Raw genomic sequence first — 13001 nt, 5'->3', positions numbered from 1 at the left:
TCTCTACAATGCAGGTTCTTGTATTAATGTATGAATCTTTTAATGTGTGTTTATTGCTTGTTAAAGATGTGTCCTCAAGTGTGGATTACTACATTAAAGGTCTGGCCATGTCTGTGGCCAAAAACTTTTTTTGAGCTGTTTAACTATGATTTTTTGAGCAAGTACAGTGCTGTCTTTACTGGCCACGTAACTTTAATAAGAGCAGCTGCAGTTTCTCATATTTTTGCATTACCGAACATCTTGTGTTTTTTGCCAGGGAGATAACACATGGCAGAAAAATTTGCACGCCCAAACACAGCTTTCAGTTATTGGCAACTTGCAAAACTTTGCAAGTGTATTAAGTGTCTGAATTCATTTTTCATAGAAAGTCTGCGGGAAATAGAAAAATCCTTGCAGAGGCATCCAAATACAGTTTGACCATTTTCTATTGTGTTAAAATATGTCATAGCAATGTCTGGAAAATCAGTATCTTCCATTAGTGCAATGCTAAACCTCAGACAGGTGCCTCAGTGGTGGCTGACCCCAATATAATTGTACTGGACCTGCAGCAATTCATTGTCCTCTTGTGTGTCTCTCCAAAACCATCATCTCTTCCCTTAACTTTTACACTAAAATCCTGTCAAACTCATAAATGCCTTTCCCATTCTTTTTTATCTCTGAGGGCTAAACTCCTAGCTGACATCCTGATAGATTTCATAAGGAAATGCCGACGGAGCACATTTTTGACAGCTGTTCTGACACTTGACCAATTAGTGGAGCTTATGGTGGGTGTCTCTCGGAGACTGCACAGGCAGAAGTCCACTCAGGATGATAAGTTAGCAGTTACAAAACAAATGATGTCTCACATAAGTTGGTAATTACTGCCTCCTCCATAACTCTGTGCTGCCACAGTGAAAATCAAGATGAAGGTGGTTTTTAGCCCCCATGCCAGTTTTGGAACTGCTTCCTTTTCTTCTGCCTCTGAAGTTACAGCGCTCAGAGCGTATTGATGATGTGCTATAGATGACTATCGAGAGAGGGTTTGCAGACCCACCAGTCTTGAGCTGTTAGCTCTTTACTCCTGGGGGATGTCTTGCTGGTGGTGTGCGCACTCAGAATGGGAAAGGGATGTTGTAAACCACTGCACAACCAGGACCAGACTATTGCCACTGCCAGGAGTGGACTATTGAGCAGCATCCAGTACCATGGTGATGGTCACTTAAGCTGTTCAAACAGGAGCTCAGGTAATCATGAGTGGCCACCCAAATTGAAAGCTACATTTATTGAAGCTGAGGCTAGAACGTTTTGTCCTCAAAGGTTATCTTGAAACTCACTGTGAATGAGCATTGAGGTGTAAGTTGGAATGATTCTTTTGACCTCCGTAATTCTTGTACTTTCTGGAAATTGTACTGACACTTGAAACATCAAATTAACCAGGAGGTTTTTCAGCTCTGATTTCAGAGGTGTTTTAGGCTGAATATTAAGGAGAAAAGAGCTATGCACAGTAAAAAAAATAAATCCCAGGTAGCTTGATGAAAGCCCTATAAATAACTGTTTGAAAATAAGACATTGTCATACTGGAACTAATACTGTATTGAACTAGTTGGAAAGTTATATTGACATTATTCAAGAATGTTTTATCTCTAGTACTTGTGATTCTAAGCTGGGCATTTATTAGATCTTGCCATTGGGAAAATGGACACCTATTATGTATTCCTTTAAAAAAGGACAGTCATCCAGGATTCAGCACATGGCTGAGCAAAGGAAGAGGAAAGAAAATTAATTTTCACTGGGAGAGTGGGACAGAAGATTAAAAAGAAAAAAAAAGATACATTATGGAGGTGGCTGAGTGGAATTAGATAATCTAAAGACCAAAGATCACCTGTTGAACCAAATAAATAATTCAGGATGACCCTTGATCCCCACGGATCCTGGGCTCAATTGATGATTGAGCTCTCCCAGTCCTTGCCTGCTGATGTGAATCGATACCTGACAGCTCCACTGCTGCTGTGCCAGAGGCTGGGATCTCCCCCAGCTGATCTTGGCAGGCTTCATCAGTGGCTTGCATTGTCCTGAGATAGCCATAAATCCCCTGCCTCACATTATGGTGTCTGCTCTCAGAAATTACCTCCCACTGAACTGAAGGCCAGCTCATTGACCTACTTCTCCTGGAGGAACTTCCATGCCCTACATATACAAGGCTGAAGGTTTTGAATAAAGATTTAACATTATTAAAATACTGATCCTCCAGATTACCTTCCTGATGTGGGAGCCCAGGCAGGGTAACAGGGGTTTGGGCCCAGAGGTGTCTACAGGGTGAAGTCCCATTAGATTCCCACTGCTTGGTCACGTCTGAGAGTGTGATTAAAGGTTCTGAGATGACTTATAGCCTCACATTGTTCTTAATGTTCATATTAAATAATCATAATCTCTACAGAGAAATGTACTGCAGCCTAAGGAGAGTCAGGCAGTAGAAGCTAGTCCTTGGATTTCTTATGACTTTCAGGAAAGCTTGGATGTTCCCTTGCCTCCAGGTTTCTGAAATCCAATGCTGTCATTAATCTTCATAGTTGGCAGACCAAGTGATTCTGGAAAACCAGCCTGACTGCAATAAATGCTTTCAGATTATTGTCCCAAATGATCTGTTGAAGAAGGAACGGGTGAAGGGAAGAATAAGAAAATAAGTGCAAATCACTGAGGGAGACCCTGGCTATTTTTCAGGCTCTATCATGTAATCAGAAGCATTCAGAACTGGAAAGTGTTGGAAGGAGATAAGGGACATGTACACAGGGGCAGTGAGGTTGTGGGTGATAATCTGCAGCAACCTGAGAGAAGCCGACCAGTCTAATCTCCTTAGGTTTATCTCAGAGAAGAGTAAAAACAGTTTTACAATATTGAGATACACAATTCCAGTCTGTGAGAGGCTGCAGATAAAACCAGCATGGAGCATCCTAGGAGCCAGTGCGGCCTAATTAAGAGAAAATACTGAACGTAATCCCCTAAGACTCTGCTCAATGGTTCATTGCTAAGCCAGTGGAGTTCAGCATAAACAAAGTTAAATACACTGATATAAAACTGAATTGTATAATAAACATAGATAGAGAGCTTTCCTTCCCCTCTAATGCCTGGGAAGAGTGCAGTAAATGGGCCAAAAAGCCAGGGGAGAGCAAGCAATGTGATGTTTGAATGGTATGATCCTGTTTTCCATCAAAGTCTGGATTAAATCTCTGTGTGCTTATGCTAAAGACTTCAAGGGTTTGTGTGGGCTGGGGCCATACAGCTTCTCTGTGCTGCCCAGGCTGCTTCTGAATGGGAGTTTGGGCTGTAGTTAACACAGCTGTATCACCCCGCTGCTGAGGGAGTGGGAAGAGCCAAATACTGGTGTGAAAGGGCATCTGGGGCTGAGCAGTGTCTGCAGGGTTCATAACAGTTCCCAAATACATAATGGGCATAAATATAAAAGAAAGATGCCACAACGTGGTGCCCAGGGGTGTAACAAGGGTAATGGGGTGGAATTAAAAGAGTAGAGATAGAGGCTGACTGTAAGGAAAACTCTTCCTAGCTAATCAACCAACTCCACAATACCCTCTTCTGATGGAAAGAGCTATTGAAACAGGACCAAACTAATTCTTCCTTCAAGAATTTCTCAAGTTCGTTAGGTGCTAACAGAGGCCTGGGTGTGGATTACTGCTGTGTGTAATTCTGCTGATGGAGTGGAGCTATGGAGAAGAGGAATAACTGTGTTCATGCTGTAAAGTGTGTGTGGGAATGGCCCTGCTATCTCTGCTGTATGGGACGAGCGTTTGCCTCTCTGCTGCCGTGCCAGCCTGGTGCAGAACACGACCTCAATGGAGAGGAGCTTACATCTCCCTTCAGCTATTGCTGTGTCTGCACTTCTGGCACGTTTGGGGTGCAGTGCAATGTCATCTGTAGGGATGAAATGGGGTTGCATTGGTGAAGGCTCTGCTTCTCGGTGGTGGTGGTTTGGTGCCGTGGTGTGTGGGTAAAGCTGCACCATGTTCACTTGCTGAGCTCTGCTGCATACAGTCCAACTGCCCATGACTTATCCCAAGATATGTTTGTTCCTACTGCAAACAGAGCAGATTTAAATGGAATTTCACGAAGAAAACAACCCAAAAGAGACAATAGATGAGAGCAAAGTCTGAATGCTTAGTAGCACATTGCTTTGGGAAAACCAAGAAAGATAGACTTCTGGAAGCATGCAGTCTGAGGGGGCTAACCCCCCCAAAAAGCCTGCATTCTTATCATCAGAATTGTTAAAAATGTCATTTTTTATGAGTAGATGTGCTGTCAAGAAGTCTGCATGTATTACTAGCAAAGATAATCTTGTCTTACTGCATTCTGGTTTGTTCTCTGTATTTTAGAGCTGCCATTGTACATGCCTGTGCCAGAGACTGTCAGGGGCTTCCTTCAGTGCCTGACCTAATTTTCTTTAAGCCTCCCATAATTCTTGCCCAAGGAAAGGTGTTTTTTACCCACTGTGGCATCTAACCTCATCCCCAGGAGGTCTTAAAAGCACAGCCATTAAAATAGCATCAGTTGCTGGCATTTTCTCTGCCCTGGGCTCAGTTACCAGCATTTTCTCTGCCCCAGTCCTTCCCACTGGTGATGTGTCTTTTTGATGCCGGGAATGCAAAAAACCGTGAAGACTAAAATTTTTGGAAAGCATCAAAGCAAGTTTTCCAGTAAGCAGGTAGGAGTGTTGAGCTGCCTTTCGCTCAAGTTGACCAGGTGAACACTGTGGTCCCTCATACTCTTCTGTAGGTCGCAACATCTCTGAGTTGCTGCTGGTTTTGCCCCCAAAGGGCTGCAATTACAACCCTGGGCAGCTCTGATGTCTTTCTGCACCAGAGATGTGGTGTTTATGGGATTTCCACTCAAAACATTCCCGGTTTTGTGTGGAAATCCCAAGTGCCAGCAGTGGGCGTGTCTCTGATGCTTTTGTGTGTTGTGTGAAACCATGTAGCTCCTGCCCAGTGTGTGATAAGGCTTTTTCCTTAGTTGCTTTGTTTTCACTCTGCAGTGCTCAGGTGCAGCTGTAACTGTTTTCTCTGGATGAATGAGGAAGAGAAATCCTCTTTCCTTTTGTGTGGGAGACGTCAAATCTGAGATAATCATGAAGGGCTGTTTGGCTGGCAGTGCTACCTGATTGCATTCCTTGTGTTTAACAGGAGCACATCATGCTCCAGAGCCCTCAGACCAGTGCATGAGGAAGCCAAGCAGGAACAGAGAGACCTAAATTTTGTGGTTTGAGTTGTTTATTTTGAATATCCTGAGTTTTGCTGACCATCACGGCGATAAACATGATTTGGTTTCATTATTGTCCAGCAGTTGCCTGAGTTAGAAAGTCAGACGTTGTCCTTGAGAAGCATCTTTCACTGTATTTAAAAGGGAAACATGCTACCTCAGGTTTCTGTTTTCTTCAAAATTGTAATGTCTTCTGTTTTTATTAAGAAAAATATTTCCTTGTCTAAACATACACAAGCACAAATAACATTGTACTCAGTTGATTATTTTTTCATCTCTGTGGTGCGAAAGAAGGAATTTGTTTGGCACTTTTCCTCTCTGATTATTTTTGTTGATATAACAGAAGGTAACAGAAGGCAGCTGGATTGTTCTATTTGACAATCCGAAAAAAACCAAAACAACCAAAAATCCAACTATTATTTATGCCAAATGCAGTGGATTTTTCAGTGATCTCTACCAGGGTATATTTCTCTATACCCATCTGCAGCAACGTATTGTATGTCAGTCCTTCATTCTAGCTTTGTCAACAGTGAAAAATGTCACTTGCAAACTGTCTGGTGTCCATATAATAAACATGGAAAGGGATTTGCTGGCATGCTTAAGTATTTTTAAATGTCTCTGAGTGAGCAGCTACTTTTCTTGCTGCCTAGTGTTCCCCTCTAAGTCTAAATGAAAAGGCAGTGAAGTGTGGCTTGTTTCCCTGCTCAGCCTACATGGGCAAGAAGGATTGGTATGATCTGTTTGCTCAGCAGGCCAAAAGCAACCATAGAGACATTATCACCATGTCCCAGTGTTTAAAGAGTGGCTACAAAGAAGATGGAGACTCCCTTTTTACAAGGAGTCCCGTGGAAGAGATGACAGGTAAGAGGTACATGTTAATCCTTCCAGCTGGACACAAGGAACATTTTTCACAATGAGAACAGTCAGTCATTGGAATAACCTCCCCAGGGAAGTGGTGGCTTCCTCAGTGCTTCAAGATGCTGGACAGGGTGCTGGGCTACCTTGTCTAGACCCTGCTTTTGCCTTGAAAAGTTGGACCAGACGATCCTTGAGTTCCTGACCGACCTCATATTGTCTGATTCCATGACTGTGAAATGTATGTGTCTGGACCCTGCATACTGGTGTGCAGCTGCACTGTGGGAGAGGCTTTGATATGAAGAGAATGGAGCCTGATTCTAACACCAGCACTGCTGGCTGAAAACAAAGATTTCCAAAAGTGGCTTTGTAAAATAAGCTGAAAATAACCATGGGAGTGTTGCCTATTTGTATGTAGAGCAAACGATGGCACTAAGGTCACTATCAAACTGTCAGTTGATGGGTATAAAGGCACTATCCTTTTAAACATTGCTGCTTTCCCAACTATTCTGATCCATTGCACTTGTCTCACATGACCAGATGCTGTTACAGGACTTGCCAAACCACAAAGAAACAGCCCAAGTCGAGCCCAGCAGGGTTCCATGTATTCCCTATTGCAAATAACTTTGTCACTGCCTCTCTGTGCGCCTCTGTGCTGCCTCAGACATGTTTTGCTTTGTGTTTTACTTTGCTAAGCCTTTGTAAAACACAGTGAGCCTCTTCCTCTAGTGTTTCCCTTTGTCTTTTTGTTGCCTTTATCCCTTTCTGTGTCACTGCCAGTATTCCTTGTTACCACATTTCTCCTCTTTTTCTTGTTTTGCCTGCAATGCATTTCTGTACAATGAATATTTGCCCTTCTTTGCCAGTTGTTCTTTTTCTGTTTTCTTTCTTTTCACTTTTCTGTCAATCAGCTCATATTTATTCTTAGTGATGTCCATGCATACATGCATATATTTGTGCCAGGTGCTATGCACTGACCTGCAGGAGGGTCAGGGATGCATTGCTAAGCCAGGGGTCCTTGTAATAAAAACCAGCACAAGCAGCTGTCTCAGAAGCAAACCAAAAACCTGGAAGCCTCTACCCAGGAAGACTCCAACTTGCATTTCCAAGTATTCCATCTATTTTACTCGCCCCAGAATTACAGTTGAGAAGTGGCAAAAGTCACTGATGAACAGATGCAGCCAAGAGAGTGTTTGCTTTGTTTAAATAATTGCTTTTTTTTCCCTCCTCCATCCTGCACACCACTGATGCCATTATGACCTTGCTAAAAAGTGTATTCTCCTGCTGAATTTCAGTTCCTCTCTCGCTTAAAATTTAGTAGCTAGAGCTGATGCAGTAAATAAAATATTCTCATCTTTGGGGGATCAACATTTAGAGGATGATACATGGACTGGCTTCTGTCTATAATGTAGAGCTGTGGTTTTTTGACCACCTCTCAAAATGCATGTGAAATCCACCCAAGCATCCCTTCAATCTACAATTTATATTTAAAGTATATAGTGTAGTTTAGTAAAAGTGGTGCTCATTTAATGATTAATATATGATTTAGAAGTCTTCTGTGGAATCCCTCATTCAGAGATTCTAAGACAAGATCATGATGATGATGATGATGATGATGGTCTGCTTTGACCTCTTGTGTAGCATAAACTCCTTGACTGCAGGCAAATCCATACCTACCTGTGGAGGTCTGTAGACAGGCACCCACCTTGCCACACACTTTGGCTGAATTATCCTGAATAAACTGATCCAGTAGTTTATTTTCTTCATGCTTAAAAAGTTCCCTCTTTTTTTAAAACTTGAATATGAATTTGTCTAACTACAGCTCTCAGCCTTAGGAACATATCTCTTTACTTGCTAGTTTAAAAGGAGCTTTTCTAAGAGAAATCTGCTTTATATATTCTCAAAAATGATTGAGTCTCCTCTTCCCCACCTGTCACCTAAACCAAAGAGGTAGGTTCTTTCATTTTGTTACTTTTAGGCAAGTTTTTCAGATCTTGACTTATTTTTCTGGGTTTCCTTTAACCACTCTGTCATTATCAATGTTGCTTTTACAATGAGGAGCTAGGACTGTAGGCAGTGTTACAACAGAGCTGTTAATATTTAATGTAATATCAATTCCTCCATCCTATTCCTGTATGAGGTATAAGAGTCTCTGGTTTCCAAAACACAATCTGGTAGTCTGTGATTTATTCAAGGCAGCAGTGAATAAGCCAGCATGGAGCTCAGTGATGCTGCAGATAGATGGTTTCAAGCTGCTGGAGGTTCTCTTTAAAGCTCTCTCAGGTGTCTTTTTGCTACTCTGCATCTGGTATGATGCAGCAGAGTTATTTCTTTTTATGACTCAGTATTGCTATTTTATCTGACAGTGATACCATACTTTGTTGACAGACCTGCCGTCATATAGTTTGTCACTAATTATACTGGTGTTTTAAATGTTTGCCTGTAAAGCAACAGAGGAAATGCCACCACTCACCTTGGCAATTTGATTCTGGTCTTAATAGTGTTACTGTCATCAGTCTCCTCTCAGTGGGTTCAAATCCTTCAGATGTCTCACGAAGTTGGGTGCGTGCATCTGGACGTGAGATTCCTGAGCTGAATCTATGCCATGGCTCAAGTGGTACCTCAGAGTTTTACAAACCGTGCTTTTGTCTTATTTTACAATACTATTGAATCACATTCTCTTTATGGTTCTCTACAATTTCTGGATCCAGGGCAGTGGTACCACAGAGGGGCCATTTGTTTCTCATCCTGTGTTCCTGCTGTTGTCTGGTCAGTCTCTTGTCACTGTAGTTCTGTACTTCTCTCTCAACCTATTTTTTCATTCCATTTCACCAATTCATAAAGCCCACTTTGAATTCTCTTCCTGTCCTCCAATTGCCTCGCTGTCCCTCTCACCTTGGCAGCATCCACAGAGTCAGTAAGAATCATTTTCAGTCCATCAGCCCCAAATTAATGAAAACAAGTAATATGACTGGATATAGAACATAAAGCTCTGCAGAGACATCTGTGAGGTTTCTTGCCCATTTTACACTATTACTATTCAGAATTTGATTTTCCAGCATTGTACTTACAGAGTATTAGATTAATCCAGACTGTATTTCCCTAGCCTGAACGGTAGTGTGAAAGGCTTACTAAGGTCAACAGAATACCTGCCATTTCATCCCTATCCACAGCATCTGTTATCCTGTTACTGAAGAACATCAGAATGATTTCACACAGGTTGTTCTTGACAAGCCCGTGCTGCCTGCTACTCATCTCCTTGTTATTTTCTGCTGCTTATAGATAATGTCTGTAGGAAAATAGTTTCCCAAGAATAAAAGTTTATATGACTGCTGTGCAGGTCACTGTTTTTTATCTCTTTCCTCCTCCATCTCTTTCGCATTTCATCTTCCAAAGGATACTCAGTATCTTGTCTCCTTCATTCCTAAATAACCCCATCGACACACAAATCACTTCAAGTGTCTCTTCAAGTTTTCCCTCCTTGTTGGCCAAACTTTCTGAGTCAGTGCTCATCATAAAAAGTTTATCTCACCTTTCTTTCCCTTCACTCCATTGGTGATCTTCCATTTCCTGCCATTCCCTCTATTGTAAATTGAATATTTTTAGTGTTGGGCTTTCTCTGTGTGGCTCCTGCATTAGATAACAGTGTTTCCCTTTATGTCTTGGGCTCTTCAGTTCATTTCAGATCTGTCATTCAACTTCAGGTTCTTGTCTCATGCCTTTTGATTTTCCTCTCTTTCTCATCTTCTGTGGGCTGAGTGATTACTTTCTTTTAGACCATTTGCCTGATCTTTAAGTTACTGTGTCCTCTAATTTCTATCACATGCTATTTTCTGTGTTGCATTATTTAATTCTCTAAAAGGTTTCAGGTAGAGTGGTTTGTGTGTACGACGCTGCAAAGCACAGCTGTGTTGTGTAGCCTCCGTATGCATTTTCTTTCTATTTGCTCCCTTTACTTACTGTTTTGGGAAACAACCTTTTTTTACTCCATTATTTCCAGAATCATGGATGCATGAAGATGGTGCTCTGGGGAATGGCTGAGGTGTGAGAATTGCTGAATCACTTGTGCCCTGGCATCCCCACTGAACACTGCAGTGGTACAGAGCAGGACTTGGTGCACTGGTGGTGGCTATTACAGGGTGAAGTACCTACTGGTGCATGATTCTGGTAGGGTTCCAGTAGTCAGACACTCATAAACTCCTTAAAACCAAGAAAACATAACCATGTGCTAGATCTGATGTTTGCAGTGCATGGGCATGAAGAGTTATGCAGTTATTCCTTCAGAGAATCATAGAATGCTTTGGATTGTAAGGGACCTTAAATATTAGCTAGTCCAACACCCCTGCTGTGGGTAGGGATGTGTTCCTTGTCAGATTTATTCAAAAAACCATCTGTTTGGTTTTTATATAGCTTCTCATTAATCAGCACTATATAGGCAGTATTGATGTACATTCTTAATAAATACATACCGCAGCAAAAATTCACCATGATCAATACTTTTTTTTTCCCCCCCCTAAATTTTAGTGATGTGCCTATAAATGTCCAGATATTCCTTACTTGCCACAGTGTGACCCAGTGGAATTAGTAGAAGACTTTCCATTGATTCGCGTGGATTTGTACAGGTCCATGTAAAGCATTTAACCTCAGACTACGGGTCAGTGATAGAAATGTAGGAATCTGAGAATACATATTCCCTGCTCTGAAAGAAAGGAACAGAAGAGAGATATCCAGAACTACAGAGACATCAGCTACCCCACAAGGTAGCGGCTCGCAAGCACTTCCCTCTTATCTTTTGGCTCAGGGACAGTATGTGTGCGCTCCGATGTTTGAAGTAGGTTGGGTAGAATTTAACTTTTGGCTCAAGGGAGCTTTTAGTTGATTAAATATGGATGTTCTTGCAGGTAGAAGCTTGGTTTCTCTCTGCAGCACATCACTTTTCTTGAATGTATGCATTTGGGAAAGAAAACTGGGCTCTTCTGTGCCTAAATCTTTTCTGTCTGGACCCGCCTACAAGAAATACCAATAAAAACTGTCAGACTGTAACAACTGTAGGATTTCTAAGTGTGCAGCAGTGTGGTTGTAGCTGCTTTCAGATCTGTGAATTCCTCTGCCTGGTCCCGAGGCTGGCCTGTGCAGCACTGCTGGGAGGTCTGCCTTACCTGTAATTATACGCAGAAAATCGCTCCAGTTAATGCCGAGTCTAAGCGCAGTACTAACATCTGCCTGTCTTGGCAGAAAGACAGCTACCACAAACAGGCGATGCAACAGGCTGTCAAATATGTTGGCTTCTGCAGGAACTTGCTCTTCTAGGAAAATTTTTCCAGCTCCAGTTACTAATCAGGCTGTGGGTGATCTCTCTGAGGTCTGAAGCTGTGGGATCTATCACTCATCCATCAGCGCCTGCCCCGCTCTCCCTGCGAGCATCTGCTTCTGTCTGGATGCAGCTGAGGAGGAATGAGACTTGCTGCTGAGTGGACTGGGGGGAGAGTGACAGTCTCATCCTAACGAAACAATCAGGTTTTGAGCTGGTTTGCATTTCTGTTGCTGCTTTTGCAGGAACATAAACTGGACTGTTTCTTGCTGTGACTGCAGGAAGCCTCAGGAGCGGTTTGCAGTTCTCTCTGCTTCCAGCCCTTGGTGTAGCCTCAGAGAAGCGTGTTTCAAAAAACATAACTTTCAACTGCCTGGCACTTCCCAGTCTCTTCTATCTCTTGTCTATAGTGCCATCAATCAAATTGTTCTTGTCAGCTAACTGGTTTTAAATCTTGTGTGGAAAAATTGTCAGTTCAAGATCATATTATGGTAAGGACAAACCTGACTGCTCTTGTTGCGCTAATTCATTGTTGCTTAAGACATGAAAATAAACTGATAGAATATCAATTTGAAGCTTTTAGACCTTGAAATGATTTAAAATCTCTTAAAAGAAAGACTAGGCCTGAAACTTTGTCTCCGAGGCATCGTTTTTAACTTAGCAGGAAGCTCTGATGGTCTTTTCTTTAAATTGCCTATTGTCCAGATGCCCACAAAGAAAGTGCTTCTGTGGGACTGTTTGTGTTTAGTGCTGGCATTTATTTCATTTCATGTGACAGATGACTTGGCTTCTGGATCTAGTAATTACTTGCTCATATCCCGCCGGGGCAGGTTTTTGACCTACTGGAAGGCTGTGATTTGGTCTGGGAGCACCGACTGGCTGGGCAGGCTCACTTGGGAGCTCCGTGTTCTCCAGGCCTGGTTGGCTCCTGGTGCACCTCTGTGTGGGCTTTGCTGGATGTTGCAGTCAGATGAGAGCAGTGGGAGCATGGAACCTTTAGGCTTTAGTAATGGCAGAGCCACCCAATTAAGATTTAAATGTCTGAAAACCTTTCGTATCTGTTATGATTGATAGTCTGTAATTGTGGGGTGTCTTACCAGATTTCAGGTTAAGCTTAACAGCTTTTTTGATTAGTTTTTGTTATCCTAAACTTTGATTGTGAGAGACAGTTATGAACTTCAGAGGATTGCTGGATGGAGCTGAATGAACTGTGCTTTATTCTTCAGCATAGTCATGCTTTTCATTCACTCACAAAGAAATGCCTGATTTCTGCTTGAGGGATTCTTCTTTTTTTTTCTTTTTTTTTTGAAAGATGGGGAAATCGAAGAATTGAATGCAGCCTTACATTGTGGCAGTTTTAAGTAGATTTTCTTCCCTTTTTTAAAAATTTATTTTGCAATATTATCATATAACAGCTAAACTAATGAATATATAATTTTCTTTCCCTTCTGCTTGTCATGCCCTGCTAACATGGACCTCTACAAAGGCTCAGGTTGGTGTTGCAATCTGTCTTCATCTTATTGTTCTCATTTAGTAAAAAGGGGCTTTGATGTTGTTCTACATCAATCAGCTTTTTTCCCCCTTCCCC

General features: G+C 42.1%; 1 protein-coding gene across 5 annotated transcripts in view; it reads left to right on the top strand.

The window, feature by feature from the left end:
• The window catches only part of THSD7B (thrombospondin type 1 domain containing 7B), a 309626-nt gene that overhangs the window by 254635 nt on the left and 41990 nt on the right, over positions 1-13001 (top strand). For 4 of the 5 annotated variants that reach the window (XM_027695950.1, XM_027695952.1, XM_027695951.1 and 1 more), the window contains one exon: positions 12900-12905. The exons of the other annotated variant lie outside the window; for it this stretch is intronic. In XM_027695950.1, the coding sequence (XP_027551751.1) occupies positions 12900-12905 (6 nt within the window). The remainder of the gene's footprint in view (positions 1-12899; positions 12906-13001) is intronic. 5 annotated transcript variants of the gene reach the window in all.

Source organism: Neopelma chrysocephalum, unplaced genomic scaffold, assembly GCF_003984885.1.
Source record: "Neopelma chrysocephalum unplaced genomic scaffold, ASM398488v2 Primary Assembly neopelma1_103b, whole genome shotgun sequence".
NCBI lineage: Eukaryota > Metazoa > Chordata > Aves > Passeriformes > Pipridae > Neopelma > Neopelma chrysocephalum.
This window is presented reverse-complemented; position numbering and strand designations above follow the sequence as displayed.